The 21,412-nt window shown below is 35.3% G+C and overlaps 2 protein-coding genes across 2 annotated transcripts; both read right to left on the bottom strand.

The window, feature by feature from the left end:
• Positions 1–1,573: 1,573 nt before the first annotated feature.
• On the bottom strand, positions 1,574–9,953 carry LOC132560488 (uncharacterized). The gene is made up of 3 exons (XM_060225152.1): positions 9,748–9,953; positions 4,709–4,790; positions 1,574–3,707 (listed from the first exon to the last, which is right to left on the bottom strand). The coding sequence occupies exons 1-3, from the start codon at positions 9,865–9,867 to the stop codon at positions 3,406–3,408; spliced, it is 504 nt and encodes a 167-aa protein (XP_060081135.1). The 5' UTR covers positions 9,868–9,953; the 3' UTR covers positions 1,574–3,405.
• A 6,268-nt stretch (positions 9,954–16,221) lies between these two features.
• On the bottom strand, positions 16,222–18,370 carry LOC132560490 (retinoid isomerohydrolase-like). Its single transcript, XM_060225154.1, has 2 exons — positions 18,194–18,370; positions 16,222–17,619 (listed from the first exon to the last, which is right to left on the bottom strand). Exons 1-2 carry the CDS (start codon positions 18,368–18,370, stop codon positions 16,222–16,224), a joined length of 1,575 nt encoding a protein of 524 aa, XP_060081137.1.
• Positions 18,371–21,412: the final 3,042 nt, after the last annotated feature.

Below are 21,412 nucleotides of genomic sequence, written 5' to 3'. Positions count from 1 at the left end.
GTAACATCTGTCCTCAAATCAGTAACATTGTACCTCAATTCTGTAACATCTGTCCTCAAATCAGTAACATTTTACCTCAATTCTGTCACATCTGTCCTCAAATCAGTAACATTTTACCTTAATTCTGTAACATCTGTCCTCAAATCAGTAACATTTTACCTCAATTCTGTAACATCTGTCCTCAAATCAGTAACATTGTACCTCAATTCTGTAACATCTGTCCTCAAATCAGTAACATTTTACCTCAATTCTGTAGCATCTGTCCTCAAATCAGTAACATTTTACCTCAATTCTGTAACATCTGTCCTCAAATCAGTAACATTTTACCTCAATTCTGTAACATCTGTCCTCAAATCAGTAACATTTTACCTCAATTCTGTAGCATCTGTCCTCAAATCAGTAACATTTTACCTCAATTCTGTAGCATCTGTCCTCAAATCAGTAACATTTTACCTCAATTCTGTAACATCTGTCCTCAAATCAGTAACATTTTACCTCAATTCTGTCACATCTGTCCTCAAATCAGTAACATTTTACCTCAATTCTGTCACATCTGTCCTCAAATCAGTAACATTTTACCTCAATTCTGTAACATCTGTCCTCAAATCAGTAACATTTTACCTCAATTCTGTCACATCTGTCCTCAAATCAGTAACATTTTACCTCAATTCTGTAGCATCTGTGTCCTCAAATCAGTAACAATTTACCTCAATTCTGTAACATCTGTCCTCAAATCAGTAACATTTTACCTCAATTCTGTAACATCTGTCCTCAAATCAGTAACATTTTACCTCAATTCTGTCACATCTGTCCTCAAATCAGTAACATTTTACCTCAATTCTGTAGCATCTGTGTCCTCAAATCAGTAACATTTTACCTCAATTCTGTAACATCTGTCCTCAAATCAGTAACATTGTACCTCAATTCTGTAGCATCTGTCCTCAAATCAGTAACATTTTACCTCAATTCTGTAACATCTGTCCTCAAATCAGTAACATTTTACCTCAATTCTGTAGCATCTGTCCTCAAATCAGTAACATTTTACCTCAATTCTGTAACATCTGTCCTCAAATCAGTAACATTTTACCTCAATTTAAATGCAAGTAATGCTTAATAATTGTACCTTCTGTTGTCATTGAAGGAATCGAGAAATATAAATACATTTCGGTATAAATATATATACATATCTATACTCCCTATACAACTTTCTTCTTTGTTGCACCACACTCAGCTATAAACCGCTTTCAGGATTATTTCCCAACGAGGGAGTTCATGGATTATGTCCCCTGATTAAGATAGGCGAGATGTAATGCTAACTTGTCAAAGTTAAAAATGTCATTTGACTGACACAGTCAAGTACTAGTTGTAATTGCCTTTAACTCTTGCAAACTGTGTTTCTGTCAGTGAATGTTATGATCCATCTGTTTTATAACAACCTTACATTAAATGATTTTATGAGTGGTTGTTAGGTACATTCAACGACTACACTGGGATAAGATTTAAGACTTACCTCCCTTCAACTTTTGTCACTATAATGATAAGAAACTGTTCTATAATTAAAAACTAAAACACGTTTTATTGTTAACAACCGTTTATTTCCTTTAGAAACAATCATAATCAGGATAAAATCGAGACGAAACCTTTCAAATTTCTTTCATTCAAACAGGTATTTTCAAAATGAAAACTGCACGAAAATTTCTACTCGTCACATGCTATCAAATATATTCATTTCTATAAAAGAATAAGTATTTTGTCACATTAAATATATAACCGTACTTCAATATAAACATCTTATCGTGCTCTCAGAATATATATATATTTATTATTTTACATGTGATGAAAACGGTTAAGAAGAGTATCATATTTACATTTACATTGTCAAGATGAAAGTTTCATATCAATTCTTTACCGAACTTCGAAGATACGGATTTTGTTTTTCATGCATTTCAAAATGTCATACCACCATTGTCAGTAAAACGTTTGGATGACATCGAAAAGTAATCTCTTTTGATGTTAGTTATAACCTCATTTAACTAATCATCCGGGTTATAACATCGGTCAACTCACAAACACGATATCAACATAGTGCATATATTATTATTTTAGTAATAGAAATTAAAAATGGTCAATATTGCATCGTTTTAATACATTTTAATATCATATTGAAGATCTTGAAGGCCAAACACAAGCGTTGGGGTGCGATTTGTGAATTTGACAGAAGTGCTAATAAATAGTTGATAACATGTCTCTCCTTGCAGAAAAACTACACTGTTAAATATTTACTGTTAACTCAAAACACGTCAGCATGAAAAATCTAGAAATGAGAGCAATATCATTTTATTATTTCACAGAATTCCTTTAAAGTTGTTTTGAGTTAATATCAATTAGAAATGAAAATAAAATAGATTTTTCGTGGTGCAGTTAAAACGGCAGAAGAATCTCGGAAGGGCCTGGCATCAATTCTCAATCCAAGACCCCAATTTCATGAATCTTCCTTAACTTAGGAATTTTTTCTTGGCTTTTAATTGCTCATAGGAAAGCATTTCATAAGTTAAGAAAACGTCTTTTAGTCTTAAGATTTAATTAACTTACGCAATTCTTTTCTTTGTAAGTTACAGTTTCCTTAAGTTAAGAAAGATTCACGAAAATGGGGCCAGGTCCTTAAATCACGTATGATGTATACGGGTTGGATGTATTATAAAGGCAAATGCTGAGTGCGAGGTAAACAATATGTACTAATTCTCCGTCAATAACATAGATAAACATTAAAAGAAAACAAGATTTTAAGAAACTAATGACATTTCGAAATGGAAACATATTAACATAATATGGTACAATGTATTAACACAATAATAATAATAATAAATTGTAGCCTTGGGCACAAAAAATGTATTATGACTGAATAACTAATACGGGATATTCGAATTGGCTATCCCCATTATGTAAACAAGTTTGGCGAATACACAAATATCAGTTTAAAACAGAAAATACTAACATTTCCCCAACGAAAGACCATTTCTTTATAAACTCTCCACGTAAAGTTGTCCATACACAGGACGAGTATTGACCTGAATATCTATGAAATTCCTTCAGTGATTTCTGTTACGGTTTACAAAAACCTTAAAAATATACAGCATCGGCGAAGATGACGGGAAAATAAGAAGTTTCCCTTCTAAATATATAGATATGTAAACATTGTCAGTTCATTTTAATTCAGTGTTTGGGATTTTTCTGGAACTTTGGAAAAAAGGTGTAAAAAGGAGACTTATTTCGGAAATTCTGTTGAATATCAACTGATAGTCATTTAAGCCAAAACACCAGATATTTTAAACATTGTAATACAGGCATGACACTTGTTTATATAGTTGATATACAAAATGTTAGTTCATCTCTTGTTAACATTATTCATTTATCTTTGTTTCTTGTTTGTTGATTCTTGTAGAATGTCGCCTGCCCCACCTGATCCCCCAGAAAATTGTGACTGTCGTAGCCGAGCTTCGACATGAGTGATATCAGTTTAGTTGTGTACACGTCACGATTTAGCTGCTGAATGTAGACACACTCCGGCATCAACTGTTCCACGTCACATTTCACTTTGAGTTCAAACATACTCAACGATGTCGTTGTGTCCATGGTGCTACAGTCCATGTTCAAGAAGGTCACCCGCTCACATTTTGCATCCCAAACCGGCCACGTTTTAGGGAAAACTACAATATGGAACAGACACAGGTAATTATGATTTATAATTCGCCAAAAAACAGTAAGAGAACATAGAAATGGTCTTCTAATTCACTGAGCCAATCAACGCCGACTTTTTTTTCGAGTTGAGACAATCAATGCCATGTTTACAAAGGTTCCAAACTGTTGTTTCCTCAAAATTGTGAACCGGGAGTTTTATATCCTAACTGCAAAGTTTTACAAGATAAGGATGTGAAATAGCCCCCAGGCGAGTTACCAACTGATCGTGCTAACACTACAATAAAGATGATCACGTACTTGCCGTTTTGATATGATATATTGCTTTGAAGTCTTGTTTAAAGAGATTCAGCGCCTGATTCCAATGACAGATGGTTTTCTGACTAACTTAAATATGACGATTTAACGATGTTTGATGAAGTTTAGGGACAGTTTACGGCATGCCGTACACTTTATAGCGATATCTTTACATGAAGACCTATGGACAGAAAACAGGAATATCCACCATCATTTAAGGCAATTCAAACAGGAACGCTTCTAGACCACAGAGGCATGAGAAGTTTTCACATGCTATGTGAAAAGGGATCTCAAAGCAAATTAACAGTGTATTCTTTTCTTTATGAAGGAGTGTGGAGTGTTGAGGTATTAGATCAATACTATATAAAATTGCACTTCTCTGTGTAAATATACCTCATAGTGGGGTGCCATTTTATCGAATGGTGACAGCTCTTCGAAACGTCGAAAAATATCGTAAACATGCCAGGATAGATCTTAATACACTTGCAATATGTTCACATATCCCTGTTTTCTGAACTGGAGGAGTGAGAGACTGTCAAAACTCAACGGTTGCTATGAGATTGGAGTGAGGGTTATAAAATTCATGAAAGACAATTTCTAGTAGTCTTGAAATATACATCACATTTTATTGATAGAAAGCTAGAATCTGAAAGAAATCGTTTGGTTTTATTCGATTCATTTAAAAAAGAAAAAAAATGTTTCAGTCGATCATTACCTTCTGTTGTCTGTTTGGATACTGTGTCAGGGGAGGTAAATCCACCATCACTGATCCTCCCAATACCTGGAGCAGGGCCAACCTGCAAGTGAGAACAATATTTATACTCTCAATGTGAGTAATAAGAACACCTTTGTAATTGACAAGTAACTGATTTTATTACATTACATTTCTGAATATTACAGAACAAATTGAACTGAAGTTTTGTTAACAGATTCATTGCTACCATTTATTGTTATAAAGGGATGATACAAAAGGCATATGTATTCATTAACACAGCACATTGTAGTAAATACTAAACATCGTGGGGTCCAGAACTGCGTTCAATTGTATGTATCTTATCATTTCAAAAAAGAGGCGGATGCATTTTTTAGACTTTCAATCAAAAATTAAAAACGAATGTTCCTTGCCATGATTATGACGGGAACTTCAGGTTTTTGTTTTACAAAAATGGACATTAAAAAAAATAATAATAAAACCTTATTAATGCTATTTTGATAAGATATATATACGTTTCCCTCAATACTTGTCACAAAGCTTTCCATGCTAATTAGTAGCAATTTATTCTAACTGACTATAGATATTTTACGGGTGAAGTAATGCAGGACTAATAAACTTCATTGTCGACAAGTGACGACATGCTGCAATCCAATGTCGCTTGATGTATGGTGCCATACGAAGCACATTCTTTTAATGTCGTAATTACCAAGTAACAGCGAAGTCTAAAAAAAGGCCCTATCCCTCTTGAGCGCCGAAAGCTTTGAAATTAGTGTATTTCAGCGAAATTTAAAACGTGCGATTTTAGAAATATCGCTTTAATTAATTTAACTAAAATGATGGTTATGCCTCATTTATATGTCAGATATATTTTACTTGCGTAAATTAGGGTATATAATTGAATAACCGTGCTAGTGTTAGATTTGCCTTTCGCTAAACTAACGCACAACATTACGTTATTGGCACAGTGTCAAGTATTCAGGGCTGCCAACAAAAATCTATTGGCACAGTTTTATTTTCTTGATGCCCTGAATTACACTCTAATGTTAGCCCGTCATTATAACCAGCAAGCTAAATTTAAATTGCTTAAGTGTTAATACATTACTCCTTCCGTTTTGTGTAAACAAGTAACAGACAAAAGTAAAGATATTTAAGACCGTTAGGCCGGTTACATATGTTTCAGAAAACGGAAATTTCAGTCACTCATCGGAAACTTGGTGTAACATCCATAATATTGTATGTATAGATAGCACATATATGTGGTTGTAATGTTACGTATTTAACGATCAATATTGTTCATCTAGACAGACATTATATCTGTTGTACCATGATGGACATGCATATAAGTAATATACACAGGTGTGTATATGTAACACGCCTGGTGCAGAAAAACGTCAGTCAAGCGAGACCATCGACAGCTAAATCACTATTCAGACTTAGTCATTAATTAGTGTAGGTAGACGGCCGTCGTTTCAATGGGGTCTTCCCCGAACACCAACTCTGTATATGACAACATGTTAACATAGGAGGTCAACTGTGATAATAGTGGATTATAAGCGGTTTTAGAATTGTAGTACAGGTAACTTGCACGGGTAAATTCTGATAACTGTTCAGAAAACAGGTAAAACAGATGATTAAGTTCTGATTCTGATAACTGTTCAGAAAACTGAAAACTGTTAATAACTGTAAAATAAAGGAATCAAATATCTGTGTTAAATCTGTTTAAATCCCAGGCTATTCAGTGGGAAATGTATAAAAGCCAAGTTCATTTTGGGAAATTATCATATTTCAATCTGCACTTTGAAAGATCAATATCTCAATCATTGCTTGATTTATTACTGTACTTTTGTCACAGATATATATTGTCAAATCATAACTCTTGTCATATATATACAAGTTAATCTAGTATTTTCTTTCAGTTTTTGTGTAAATTGTAACTTTTGTCAAATATTAGTTAAATCTTGTATTTTCTTTCAGTTTTTGTGTAAATTGTAACTTTTGTCATATATTAGTTAATGTTGTATTTTCTCTCAGTTTTTCTGTAAATTGTGTTTAATTTGAGCGATATTATTATCTTTGTTGTTTGATACAAGGACAGTATGGCTAATGCTCAGATCAACGTTAAGTTCATCACCAACAGAAGAGGCGGACAGAACCTTTCACATAATGGATTCATCTTCAGACAGATTCGAAAGAACGGCAGCAGGACATTCTGGAGATGTTCGACCTCAGGCTGCTCAGCATCACTCTCGACAATCGACAACATACCAGCTAACTTCGGAAGAAATCCACACACCCACGCCTCAGACCCAGCCAGTGTTGTAGCCAAACAGATCATGAACCAGATCACCAACAAATGCGTATAATCGGTCCAGCCTATTCCGTCCATCTTTGAGGAAGAGCTCAATCAACTCCGAGACAACGACTGGGATGACACTTCCAAGGCCGTGGTCCAGCGACTACCAACATTCTACACAGCGAAATCGTCTCTTTACCGTGCTCGCCGCAAGCAGACTCCTCCACTACCAAAGACTTTGGCCGACATCACCTTGGATGGAAGATGGACAGAAGCATCTACAGGCGAACCATTTCTCCTCTTTGACGACGGTGAACAGAACAACAGGATGATTGCATTCGCTTCGTCGGAGAACCTGGCCGAACTTGCAGCATCTGACACCTTCTTCTGTGACGGAACTTTCTACAACTGTCCAACAATGTTTCATCAGATTTACAGCGTCCATGTACAGAATGAAGGCATCATGACACCAGTCGTATACGCATTACTTCCCGGAAAGAGCCAGGCAATCTACAGCCGTTTCTTCACCCTTCTCCAGGATCACATGGCACACTTCGACATTCCATTCCGACCCACTACAGCCTTCGTCGATTTTGAGGTAGCTGCACACAATGGATAGAGGGAGATCGTACCACCTGGAACCACTTCTCAACCGAGGGACCCCGGACTACCAACCATCTGGAAGCTTGGCACGGAAAACTTAAGAAGGTACTGCATGCCCACCCCAACATCTACACCATCATCCAGACGTTTAAGGACATACAGAACATGAACGACATCAGCCGGATTCAGAGAGACGCAGGAGGCACCATTCAACCCCGGAAGAAGAAATACGCCAACATTGACAGACGCCTGGCCACCTTGAAGGACCGTTACCAGACTGTGATCAGCATCCGAGCTTCTGCATCTTGGATAGAGTGTTTTGTGTTTTCTGGACGTATGGATTACTTGATTATCACAGGTTGTAAAAGGACATAATATCTAGATAAATGGATAATGTATTGTCATACATAGTGCTAATTCCGCTTCATTTAGGGGTTTACTATTTATATTAGATCATACTTTATTTAATGCTAAGATGTGGATAATGTTTCAACATTATATATATGTAATACAAATACAATTTAATAACAGACATCAGTGTATCATTGTGACTTACTAAATTTCATTTATCAATTAAATATAACCTTATATGATAATCATTGAAATAATAAATAACAATTTTAAATACTAATAATTAATAACTATTTTGTAATACTTAATATACTAAAAAATGTGTTACATTTATATATGTAAAACAAAAAAAAAAAACTTTACCTATTTCCTTATTGATATGTACGTATCCTATTTACAAGGACAAGTTGACATTCTTAGTTGAAACAGACTATAACTTTAACATCAAAGGATTCCCTTTATAAACACCCTCCTTTCAAGTTGGCAGAGTTGGTGTTCGGGGAATGAGCCGTTTCAATTAGCGTCTGGACACGATTACTTGAATAGGTAAAACGTGTGAGTGACACGGTCACTCAAGCAAGTACAGTATCCGTTGGATAACATGCATATGTTTCACACCGAGGTAATCATAAAAGTCGATCTTGCGTCGTCATTCGAATAGGTTAAACTTCTTTCTTACGTCCTCATATGAACAGGCACATATATTGGTAAATGGAACAGTTAAAAGTCGTCCTTAGGTCATTCGAATAGGTAAAACGTCTCTCTGACGTCCTCGCCGTACATAGCGGTACAAACAGGTCTGTGTAACGTGGTAATTCAAACAGGCAAGAACAGATAGAACGTCTGTGTGACTTGATTATTCAAACAGGTAAAACGTCTGTGTGACGTGGTAATTCAAACAGATAAACGTCTGTGTAACGTGGTACTTCAAACAGATAAGAACAGATAGAACGTCTGTGTGACGTGGTAGTTCAAACAGGTAAAACGTCTATTTGACGTGGTAATTCAAACAGGTAAAACGTCTGTGTAACGTGGTAATTCAAACAGGCAAAAACAGATAAATTGTCTGTGTAACGTGGTAATTCAAACAGGTAAAAACAGATAAAACGTCTGTGTAACGTGGTAATTCAAACAGGTAAGAACAGATAGAACGTCTGTGTGACGTGGTTATTCAAACAGGTAAAACGTCTGTGTAACGTGGTAATTCAAACAGGTAAACGTCTGCGTAACGTGGTAATTCAAACAGGTAAGAACAGGTAAACGTCTGTGTAACGTGGTAATTCAAACAGGTAAGAACAGATAGAGCGTCTGTATGACGTGATAATTCAAACAGATAAAACGTCTGTGTGACTTGGTAATTCAAACAGGTAAGAATAGATAGAGCGTCTGTATGACGTGATAATTCAAACAGATAAAACGTCTGTGTGACTTGGTAATTCAAACAGGTAAAACGTCGGTGTAACGTGGTAATTCAAACAGGCAAGACTTATGCGTTAAGTTGTACCTCGAAGAGGAAGAAAGTATGTTTGACGATTGGACAGGTTAAATTACATGGAGTAGATTATATTTCTGGATAACATAGACTCTTACTGATGAAGAATACATTATCGTACAATAATACCCATTTGTGCGAAAGTATTTCAGATATAATATATACCACCTATATCACACAGCTGTTTAGAACTCATTTAAGGTATGCACGTTACATCATTTATCCCCTTGTCTAGAACAGCGGTCAAACAATGGGCTTGTTTGTAAACAAACGATCGCTGATATAACATATGTAGCTTACCATGTTTCTGTTTTCTGTACTGGCGACCTTGAGCTCCGGACTTTGTTTACAACAGGTTGACGATAGGGTCCGGACGAACTGATATACAGTTCGTCGTACAGTATTCGACGAGGACAACATTTCGATAGGGAGAAAAATGGGAACCCGTCAAGCAGGTCGCATGAGTAGAGTTTTAACTGGTATAACGCTTCTACGACGGTTGTATTATTATACACTTATACCCTCACACATGTACGGAGCTATTTATAGCACAGTACGCCAGACACTATAGATCGTGTAGTGCTAGCAATCAGTGTAAATGATTACATGTAATCTGACCTACATAGAACGTCGTTCGTGCTGTTTTTGTATATTAGATCAGCGAAATTGGTTTTGACATTATACAATATGAATAAGTGTATTTGTATTGGCATGTATTGTGTATTAAAGGTACAGAGGGCCTGTGCTAACAGCTATGTTAAAAACCTTCGTTGTGATAATGTAACATTGTTGATTGGAGCGGCTCCACATCCCAGGGTAAGGGATACCGCGGGTACACTCGTAACCCGGCTAACCAATGGAGCATGACACTAAATTAATGTTTCTTCACGATTCAAGCACATACTACAGGATAGAGACACACGGTGTTTAAACACCCGCGAAGTAACATGTGTGAACATATCGTGAGCTTGTACCTATCTTGTTTGTGTACTCGTGCCAAACTAAGAAATATATTTATCAACTTCTCGACGTAGAAAGAAATGTTTTTATTGTCTTTTCCATGCGATTACCTATTACAGAATGGAATATAAGATACGATTTCTTTCTAAACATATTCCGGCCAACACGAAAGGCACTGTTCTTGTTGTAGAGCGTAACGTCATAACCACCGTCGCCAAATATATGAATTTACAATTTTTTGACACATTCTACGATGCTGAATTTCACGTGATATATAGATCGAATTCCTAGTATCTTTTTAATTTCATGCAATGTATTTGGTAATCAACGTTAAACCTTGAAATATCTTCTAAATACAATACAGCAGCCAAAGGCAGACACGTACGTTTCGTCATTCATGAGAGCATGTCAACATATTGTCATTGCGTTCTGGTCAGATTTGTCATGACACGTATCGAATACGCCCCGTATGATCTCGCGGATGTTGAAAAAAAATCATTCCTTATGAACTCCCGTCATATCGGGAACAGAGATAATTTCATACAGTTGACTGAACAGAAACAATTTCATGCAGTTGATTGAACAGAGGCAATTTCATGATTTGACATAAGTTTTCCTTTGCAAGCACCCAATAATGCTGAAAATGTATTATTGTTAAACTGTTAAAGGAACGTAACGGGAAAAGTTACATTATGTGAGATTAATTAATTTTGTCAACTTCAATTTTAATTCCGATTACAAAGAAATTTCAGTGGCGCACGGGAATGTTAGCATTTACTTTCTTTTTATTTAGACCATACAACAATTTGGTAGCGGTAATTTTAACACAATGATTTAAAGTATTTTTCCTTAGTTAATACACTCATTTTCCTTCACCAGCTGAAGTATTTACAGATCTCCGTTGTGGCGTTGCAGTAGTCGAGAGACGTGTGATAAGGAATGAATAAATTGAGAGAAGAAAAAACCTTTGTCAGAAAATATCTTTACTTACTCATATCCAAACAATGTCATCGAAAAATAATACATAAAACGATTATAACCCGGACCTCCTTAAGCAAAAGTCCTTATCTCTTGATCCTGCTGTATGCAGATGTATACGATTACGTCGTATGGTCGTCATAGTAATATCATTGAGAAATATTCTATTTCTTAGTGTGACATGAAGCTGGACGTATTTGATGCTCGTTAGTTTGCCTGTTGGTTCCGCTGTTGTATACCTTGTTTTCACTTATAATACGAAATATGATAAAAAAAAAGATTTACACGAAGACTTCTGAAAAATAAACAAGGATAATAAGACCAAGTGTTCCAGAATAGTAAGCGTCTTCTGCTTCATCGTCGAAATCGCAATGAAATCTCTGAGAACACGGTATACAGCGATGGAACCAACAGACAAACAAACCAAGTTAATTGATGTCAAACACATCCAATTTCATATCGCAAAAGAAATAAGAAAGTCCTCAACTGGATCACTATGACGATATGACGAATGTGAAACATCCTCATAATAACCTTGAACCTAGTGTTATGAGTGTGTCTGTCGGTTAGCGACCTCTTGCTTGATAGTCCTGATATTGGGAACAGGCCCTTGAATAATTTTGATACAGCTGAAGGCCTTTTTCAGTCAGGAGTGTTAATCACTATCAAACTGACCCCTTCAGATCAGGAATAAATGCACAGAAGTCAAATATCGACCCGAAATTCACCTCATTGCTATCGCTAACTAAATATGTGTGATGATAGTCATTTTATAACGGGTACACATATGATAACTATTTGGGTCATGAATATCACAAGATATATTTAGAATAATCCTTTGTGTAACAAGAAGAGGGAGCACTCTGTATTTCTCTCCGTTTAATTCGCGAATATCATCTACCTGGTAATGCTATTTTTGCAACGTGAGTTAATTTTACCAGAAAGGAAAAGGATATGTCTTTTTGTTTTTTGCATTTCGTTAAAACAAACACATTTTTTTTAGAGTTATGATACTCACACAATTAGTTCACAACAAAGTTGTTGGGAGGTCGGGGTCATTGAGAGGGGTGCATTTACTCTATATTTGCAAAATGTCTGACCGTTTTTAGTGCGATTTGCCTGTACAACGTGAATTTTTAATATGTATTTTGTCTTTAATTATATTTTCTTTTTTCATGTCATGGCAGCTTATTGTAACATGGTACCATTAAAAACTGGGTTGAAAATGCTTAATTTATTGTAATGGCGAATATGGAAAAATATATAATTTTATGGAAATATCATTTTTACATTTGTTATCAACACTGGTTGGTCTAACGGTTTGGTGTTCAATTATAGCTGGTTTTTGAGAGATAAATCAAAGTACAGCGATTGGAAGACTGCTGGCAGGATTTTGCAAAAGGAGCACAGAGAAGGTCTACTACTAAAAAGTTTGCGATGGATATTACGGATTTTTTTGTTTTAATGCTTACATATGAACTTTTTGCACTTATAAAACATTGATTATTATACACGGAATACCATTATAACGGATTCGGAAAGATATTTTAATAAAAAGTCGACGTTTGAATTTAACTAACAAAGCGTGGAAGAGAAAATCCGATTAATTTTCCATCTAGACATTGAGAACGGATACTTGTTACACCGAAACCAACTAGAAAAATTACTATTTTTGACGCCACTATAATATCATGGAGGAAGATTCCATTCCGTTGCCTTGTGTGACATGACATGTTATGTGTCTGATACGTGTTAGTATGCTTAAGAGTGTCGTTTTTGAAAACCGCGGTCTCATTTGAGAACATGACATTATTCACGTGGATTGATCAATGGCCGATGTCGTCGATGAAGCACTTACCCTTTCGAAACACATGGTCTTACCGTTCTTTATGATCTCTATCTTTCTTTCGTTCACATTTTACCATCATTTCATCGATTTTGAGATCATAATTGCTGCTGTAAAATTTTCCATAATCTTCATCCACTCGCATATTTCATGTTTATAGGTTTCTATATCAGGGGCCAACATTGTTTAAGAAAGCCTTCTGTTATTGAATCAACTGGGTCATGAACATAAGTATAAAAAATCTGGGAAGTAAGCTGAACTCATGTAGAAATAATTGCAATCACAATAATGATATCCAACTCACGATTGTCACAGATCTAAGTGGGAGGTTGTCCCAGTTGGTTTTGTTGTAAGAAAGGATAAAGGAAAGTAGCAGATGTAGAAGATTCTGTAAAGTATGTATATACGATAGAAATGCTAATTTCATTTATTATTTTTAACAAAAAACAAATCCATCATATGTATTAAGGTAAAAATGATGGATTTGACAAGGCCCTTGCGATATTGTCTTTTCTGTACGCCCATTTTGATAAATAAATGAATAAATAAGTCTGCAAGAGATGGTTATTTTGTTCCCAGGAATATACCAATTTGTGGATCTTACCACCAAATTAAAGGCTTCAACCAGAATCATTTTTGAAAATTAATGATGCTCAACATTAACCTGTCGAAAGGAGAAAACGTGTTAGCAAGTGAGCATGGAAATAATTAACAGACCACTGTCATGAAAGGGCTGATTCTAGCTTCCACTTTGCTTTATCGTCGTCATAAGGCATTCAACTCAGAGTCATAGTAAGCACAATGTATGATAACACCATTTATCCAAAGTCAGAATCCTGATAATAATTATGAAATTCATATAATCATGTGGCTGCTGCACCTCCTCGTCTAAATTTTGACTTTCCTTTTGATCACTTTGGATTTTCCTTAGCCTTCGAGGCTTCAAAATGTAGGCCCTAATATCACTGACGAGTCCTAAAGGGACGATACAGCTGTATGACGCAGTTTATTTCATTGTTTGGCTCTGCTGTATCAAACTCTAATTATTAAAAGGTGCTATTCACTTGTGTGTCTTTTGTACAATCATTGAGCATTTTATAAGACTATAAAATACTTGTATGATTGAAAAAAGTCCCTATCGAATATTATTTCTTTCTGTGCATTATTTCAAAATACTGAAAATATCAATTAATACTGAATCATTACACATTGATTAACAAAGAAAAGTTACGCTTCAGACATTGTTTTAGTCTTGAATCCTACATAGTAAATACTCGTCATATTTCGACTGGTTATACAACTGATGTTTCCCGAGTGATACAAGATATCTCTATGTAACAGGTTTATATGATCAGTAGGTGGATTTGTTGGAGAAAACAAATGGGATCTATTTAATAAGATGATTCTTAAATAAGTCTGAAATAGAGTTGTCTTCTTGTCCTCTCAGCGATAGTTGGTAAGGTATACAGGAATCAACCACCAGCAGAATATTTAATTTTCGTCCGGACGGGTTTCGCTGATTACAATGGTACTCTCAGTCCTCGGATTCACATGTATGAGTTGTAAAAATAGTATAAATAACTTTATTGATTTGTACCCGCCACGAAAATCAGATGTTATCGAAATAGTGATTTTTTTGAAAATGAATGATTCTAAAGTACTGTCTTTTGATGTTTGTCGTTTATGAATCCATGCATGTCTTCTGAACCTGCAAACCACTTTCTTTGAAACAACCCTGGAACTTTGAGGATTATACGTGCATGCACTTTTTAAAAAGTTAAGTCTTTCTAGCCTGGTCACTATACATATTGATCTTATCTGATGATGGTTAAGGAAGTAAAATAAGAATAATCTGTTAATATATTTGATGTTTCCAAAACCGTTACCATCGAAGTACAACGGAACCTAATAATGGGTCAAACTTAAATATTGGTAAATTAAGGAGGAAAACGGCATAGCACGTTTAGAAAAAGGCATATACTTTTTGGTTGTCTTAAGACTTAAAACTTAAGGCCTACTTTAAATTTGAAATGTACAGATATATGCACGCGACATTATGTTTTCAAAAATGGGGTTACCAAGCAGTTTGATTACTATTCTCAGGTTTCATTGAAATGACCACAATTGTCCGCTTAAGCTAAAAAAATAGATACACTATTCTGAGTTTTCATGGAAAGAACGATAGTACATGTAATTTTACGAGACACACAGTTAGATTACACATTTCAATATTACTCTATCTTGATTGACATTCAATATGGTCAAATGATTACTCCAACTACATTATACAACTGCTCGTCCTTGATATGTCTTATTTGTTGGACGTATGGCGCATTGGTAACGTATTCATCTTTCACCGAGGCGTATTGGGTTCAATTCCCGGAACGGACGTGAAAAGTTAAGGGGTCACCTGCGCGACTAAGGGGGCTTTCCCCGATTACTTGGTGTCCTTCCACAGTTAGAGTCGTCGTGCGCTTGCTTCTATGTTACTAAGGTTGATTAATATAAGTTGTAAAAACATGCTTCGCAAATGTGGTTGAATAATAAATAAAAATTCTTCAGGCCTCATGAGTACAGCAAAGAACATAAATCGATAAAACCTAGGATACATCTGAAATAGATCAATTTATTCAAATGAATTAAAGCTTGGCATGCATCATTTAGCTTACCTCAGATAACTTTATATAACAAACTCAACATGAATAAGCATATGGTTATGACCGGTGTCTCAAAGGAACCGTCCGATTTCAAGTATTTCGAACCTGACTTTAAGCTTATCAAATGTGATAAGGTTAAATAATCAGATAGTTAATACTTAAATGAAGCAAGTTGGCCAGTTCAGTTGACCGTAACACATAAAACTCCATTAAAATATTGATACATGTACAGTAGATTGGTAATCCATAGGCCTATAATTACAAAATCAACATGATGCTGTCGCGAAAAAAATCCCGCTCAAACATGCATTCAAGCTCACATAATAAAGCTAATCAAACAATGTCCTGAAAGAAACGACCATGGAAATTAAATGGAACAACGGTTGGAAGCATCGCCTTATGTGTAATCGTCATGTTTTTAGGGTCAATCAGTGCAATATAACTTTTCTTCGTTGTTCCTTCAAGGAATACAGATACTAGATAACCGTCGTCTTCCGACGTAGTGACCTCTGGTGGCGAAGATATGAACCAGGCCTCGCTAGGGTAATGGTTAGGTATGTATAATGCCTTATCTCTCTTTTTGCCACAAAGGTCTTTTTTCACTAGAGGTATATGACCAAAGTCTTTTCCATCATAGTTGAACACAGTCCCATACACAAAACAATAGGATTTTGAACGATAATTCTCGTTAATTGTAGGTACTTCTAATTTCGATGCACAATGGTATCTATCATAATCCTGGAATTTATGTTCACTGTAACTGTTTCTCGTTAAATCAAAAATATACCTTCTGACCAAAGTAGTGTATTCAATGCTTGCGCGCGCTGTGGCATTGTGAATGGTCGACATCTTAAAAGCGTTTGAAAAGAAGGGGTTTGAGTGACCTGCTACATCAACAGCAATCCTTCCGTCTGGGAATTCAAACGCGTTGATATGATGTAACGCCATCACGTTTGCGATATCTATGTTGTGGATTTGACCAGTTTTTGTGTTAACGATATTAACAGTTGTATTATCGTTGGAAAGCCAATCCATTCCATCAACTACTGATCCATGAATAAGTAGATCCTCCATGTTAACGTAATAGGGAGAGACAAAAAATATGACGTAATTTGGTGTGACTGAGAACGAATGCATATATGCGACTTTTTCAGTTTCCCATTGTGCAACAATTTGGCGGTCATTGACGGATTTTATCCGAACAAGAGTTAATCTGTGCTTCACACCAGGAATCAAACTTAAACTACTATAGAAATTGAAATACGTATCTGATGTACCGTACTCGAGGACTGGATGTGCACATGACATTGTATTTATGAATCCAACATTTCCGCCGGGTTCCTTTTCAGGAAATGGCGCTTTTACAGCCCTTAATGTAGTAAGCGACTGGTCAAATTCGTAGAATTTCCATGTATCTGACAATGCTGTGAACACGGGTTTACCCTCATCAAGGAGCTTATAGACATTAACGTTCATATTGTCAAGCTGATTCAGTACTGATTCCGTCTTTTGAACTTCGTTAAATGGCGGATCTACGACGTCAAATGTTAGAAATGGTGCAATATCATCTTCTGTAGCTGACTTTGTGTAGGTCTTTGATTTAATGAATTTGGTGGAGAAATACGCAGAACCATTTCCAATAAAAGTCCAGCTAGAAAGTTTACCATACCCATCTAGTGCATTTACGAACTTTCGGTTTCCCATCTCATACTGCCCAGGGCCATTTCTGATCTAACGAGAGAGAATTGATACGTGTTATAACAGTTTGAATCTGATATACGTGACATAAACTAAACACGTACCATAAATGACGGATATCCATAATACATCAGTATTTATATCGTATTCAAAGACACGTTTAACATTTCGGACATCCGGTCACGAGGTGATCTGTCGCTGAATTAAAAATGGCACAACAAAGATCAAATTTTAGTTAATTTAATCACATGATAACCATTATCGACTTGAGAACATGACCTGTAGTAGTCTAGTTCATACTTCTATTATCTTTTTATGATGGAACGTGCATTTCATAAAATTATTAATGAACGTTTTGCATCCTAGTACCCTCTTTTCAATGCTGAATGTGAGGAAAAACGATTATCGATGTTAGCGACATCAGAATGTAATGGAAGAGAAATTACAATGGCCGAGCTCTCAAACTCAAAGAAAAAAGGTTGTGGCAATGTTAAAATGTTCCAAATGTAGTCGTAATCACGCAATGGCAAAATGTTTACTAAATTCCAGCTGGAATCGATTATATTCACCAATAGTGAAGTAAGGATATATTAATACTTGTACTTACTATAGTCCCCCTGATCCATTTAGGAAGTGCGTTGTCAAAATAAATTGGTTTATTTTCCATTTCCTCTTTGTTAGTCGTAAACCACATCTCGAACCCCTCAGCTCCATCACCAGCGGCAACGCACACGAAGAGCCGAATGCATGTTAATACTCCGAGCAATACTTCAGGCGGCGTCATGGTAGCTGTAGAATACCAAAGAGTCTGGTACTTATGATAACTTCGCACAGAGTATTTAATTACATAGATACTAGTATATATAGAGAATGTATAGCCTTATTCGTTATCTTGCTAGTCACTGATTAGCTATATGTTAGGGTGACCGCATAAGGTCCATCCTTGAACAAATATTAAACATAATTTAACATATCGGTCTTGTGATATTTTATGTTTACGAACGGATAATGTTATTGTGAGGTTAAACATCGGTCAACGTCATGGTCTTGAATACTTCGAAAAAGAAGAAAAGTTTTCATCACAATGTGCTTAACATTCTTTTAATAAAGATGATAATGTCTCTTGCTAATTAGTTTGCTTATAAAAGAGAATATTAACTGGCAATTACAAATATGCACCTTTGATAATGATGTTTCAACGTTTCTTCAATGCATTGTATGAAAGAAGTATAAAAAAATCAATGTAAATTAGCATTGCCAAACAATTACTAAGCTGCATATGTTCCGGTTTTCATAACTGGTCATGGATGTTGGGTGTCTTAAACGCCAGGAGGTAACTGAGGAAATACAACTTCGATATCAGATTACAATGTATACATATGTAGATATAGATATCTTCCAAGCAAATAAGTCAACAAATCGTGCTTTTCGATATTGGATGGTTTCAAAATATCTACAAATAACACATCTATCATGATATTTGTCAATCATAACATGACATACGGTCATTTGCTGAAGTTTACTGTAATAGGTTTAGTTTCTTTGCATCGTAGTCTTTATATATATAGTTTTAACTTTGGAATTATGGAATGATATTATAGATTGTACCGTAGGCTTTGTTACTAAAACACGACAGCGCACGTGCCTGCTCTTGGCTGGTTACAAATGGTGTTTCAAGGGCAATAATGACTTATATTTGATGAAATACATGGCTTAAAAACTTATATAGAATTATGGCCTGGAGATGTAAAATCATATCAGACAAGTTATCATAAGTTGCTAACAAACGCTCTTGTTCAGTTGCCATCAATTCTGAATCCACCGTTAAACCTCTCAGTGGATGGAAATAACTATCCGTTGACGTTATGAACATAAACTATTTGTGTTACGACAAAAGAAATAGTGAATATTCATTAAACCTATACAGTTTTACCGAATAGCATTACCAAGTTGAGAACACCGCCATACGTAACAGGATATCGGAAATAACAAATAAGATCAAAACACTTTGTGTTACGACTAATTGTTTAACAAAACTTTATATTGTATACATTGAAAGACTATATCAAGATAGCGCTTCAAATCAGTGGTTTTATCTTTTATATTGTGTCCAAACTTCTGTTACGCATGACAGCATTCTCAACTTTGCCAATGCTGTTCTGTAGTTATATAATTACAAGCTATCTGCGTTGTAATAATGCAAATGGTTTATGTTCATTACATCAACGAATAACTGTTTCCATCAAGTAGGAGGATTAATGTGGCTGTTGTGAGGTATGTATACATATGATTAATAATTAATAAATAGAGACAAAGCATAGGTTTCTGTTATGGAATGGAAATGGTCAAATTACTGTTATTTTGTGTACTGTACTTGGTAATTTTAAGGACGAACTGTCACAGTGTACCTGTCATGTTGTATATATTACATCTGAGTTACTTGTTCATGATCATTGGAGGTGGGTCAGGATTAACGACAAATTGAACAAAATAATTCGTTAAGAAGTTAAGGTAACTTTTCTGTGATCTTTTGTTAAACTCGAGGGTTTAAATCAATATAATTTCATAACATGAGTCACACTGCTTCTTGTAACATGTCATAGTAATGGCTATGTTAAAAAAGTAATAGAACTTTAACTATACTATACACATAATGCAAATGTAAATTGTGTACACATTAACTGCTCTACCACGCTAAGGCTTTTAAAAAAGTTTGAATTAAAAGATATTACACTCAAGATTCGAACCTTCCATTCAGGAACAATAGAAAGTTCTGTCAATTTGACCCATTTTTGGCCTCTGTAATCATCCCCTGGGGTCAGTCAAGGTCAATATGTGCATCTTATTAAACTTATAGCTTATACTAATAAATAATCTAAACAAGAAACAACTTTTTCTGAGAGAAAATAGACAAATTATGTTTAAAAATGTAATTTTGCTATATAAGATTAATACATTTTACCCCCTCCCCGTGGGAAATGTGAGATCCTGGGTCATGATAAAATGTTTATAAAGCACCGTAAGACACTTCCATCCATGAATAGTATTTGGTTCTACAATATCGTAGTATTGCGAAAAAGAGTTTTGAAATTTCAGTCTAATTGACCCATTTTTGTCCCAGGCAAACAACCAGGGGGGTTAGAGGTGGTCGATATGTGCATCTAATTAAACTGTCATCTCTGCCTAATAAAATAATTGTAACCAGATTTCAACTATTTCCAATAGAATATAAACAAATAATGTTAACATATGATATAATATATATATAATATGATATGGGTCTTGAAATTTACTAATTTGGTAAAGCATACAAAGGTTTCATTCATGAAGAGCACTTGATTCTATCATACCTGGGATTTGAGGATATCTTTTTCGAAATTTAAACCTATTTGATCCATTTTTGACCCCGCACAATAGACACAAGTGGTTAGCTGACGTCAGTATGTGCATCTCATTAAACTAATAATTCTAACAAGGTTTGAAATATTTCTGATAGAAAATAAACAAATAATGTTAAAAAAAGTTTTTTTCCAATATAAACTTTAGTAAACTTTTCCCTCTCCCCAGGGGGAAATGCGATATCCTTCGGTCATGAAATTTTACAGGTTTTGTTTAAGCATCTGAAGGCTTTTCCTCCATCCATTAAGAGTACTTGATTCTAACATACCTGGGATTTGAGGAGAAAATGTTTTTGGACCTGGCCCTCAGTCCCCTTGGGGTTGGGGACCATATGATTTACATCTTAAGTGTTCCTTTAACGATGGACGGTTTTTGTAAAATTTTATTAAAACCAGTTCAGTAGTTTTCCAGAATAAGTAATAGAAAA

This window comes from Ylistrum balloti, unplaced genomic scaffold (genome assembly GCF_031769215.1).
Source record: "Ylistrum balloti isolate Yb309-2 unplaced genomic scaffold, AGI_CSIRO_Ybal_v1 Utg371070, whole genome shotgun sequence".
Lineage (NCBI taxonomy): Eukaryota > Metazoa > Mollusca > Bivalvia > Pectinida > Pectinidae > Ylistrum > Ylistrum balloti.
Note: the sequence above shows the minus strand (reverse complement) of the source record. Positions and strands in the feature narration are given on the sequence as shown.

Excerpts from the sequence above, each read along its gene's own strand:
- LOC132560488 (XM_060225152.1), bottom strand. The coding sequence starts at position 9,867 with ATGTTGTCCTCGTCGAATACTGTACGACGAACTGTATATCAGTTCGTC. Across the intron at positions 4,791-9,747 it reads GTACAGAAAACAGAAACATG|GTTGGCCCTGCTCCAGGTAT; the intron begins GTAAGCTACATA and ends TCTCACTTGCAG. Across the intron at positions 3,708-4,708 it reads ATCCAAACAGACAACAGAAG|TTTTCCCTAAAACGTGGCCG; the intron begins GTAATGATCGAC and ends TCCATATTGTAG.
- LOC132560490 (XM_060225154.1), bottom strand. The coding sequence starts at position 18,370 with ATGACGCCGCCTGAAGTATTGCTCGGAGTATTAACATGCATTCGGCTC. Across the intron at positions 17,620-18,193 it reads AATGGATCAGGGGGACTATA|ATCAGAAATGGCCCTGGGCA; the intron begins GTAAGTACAAGT and ends CTCTCTCGTTAG.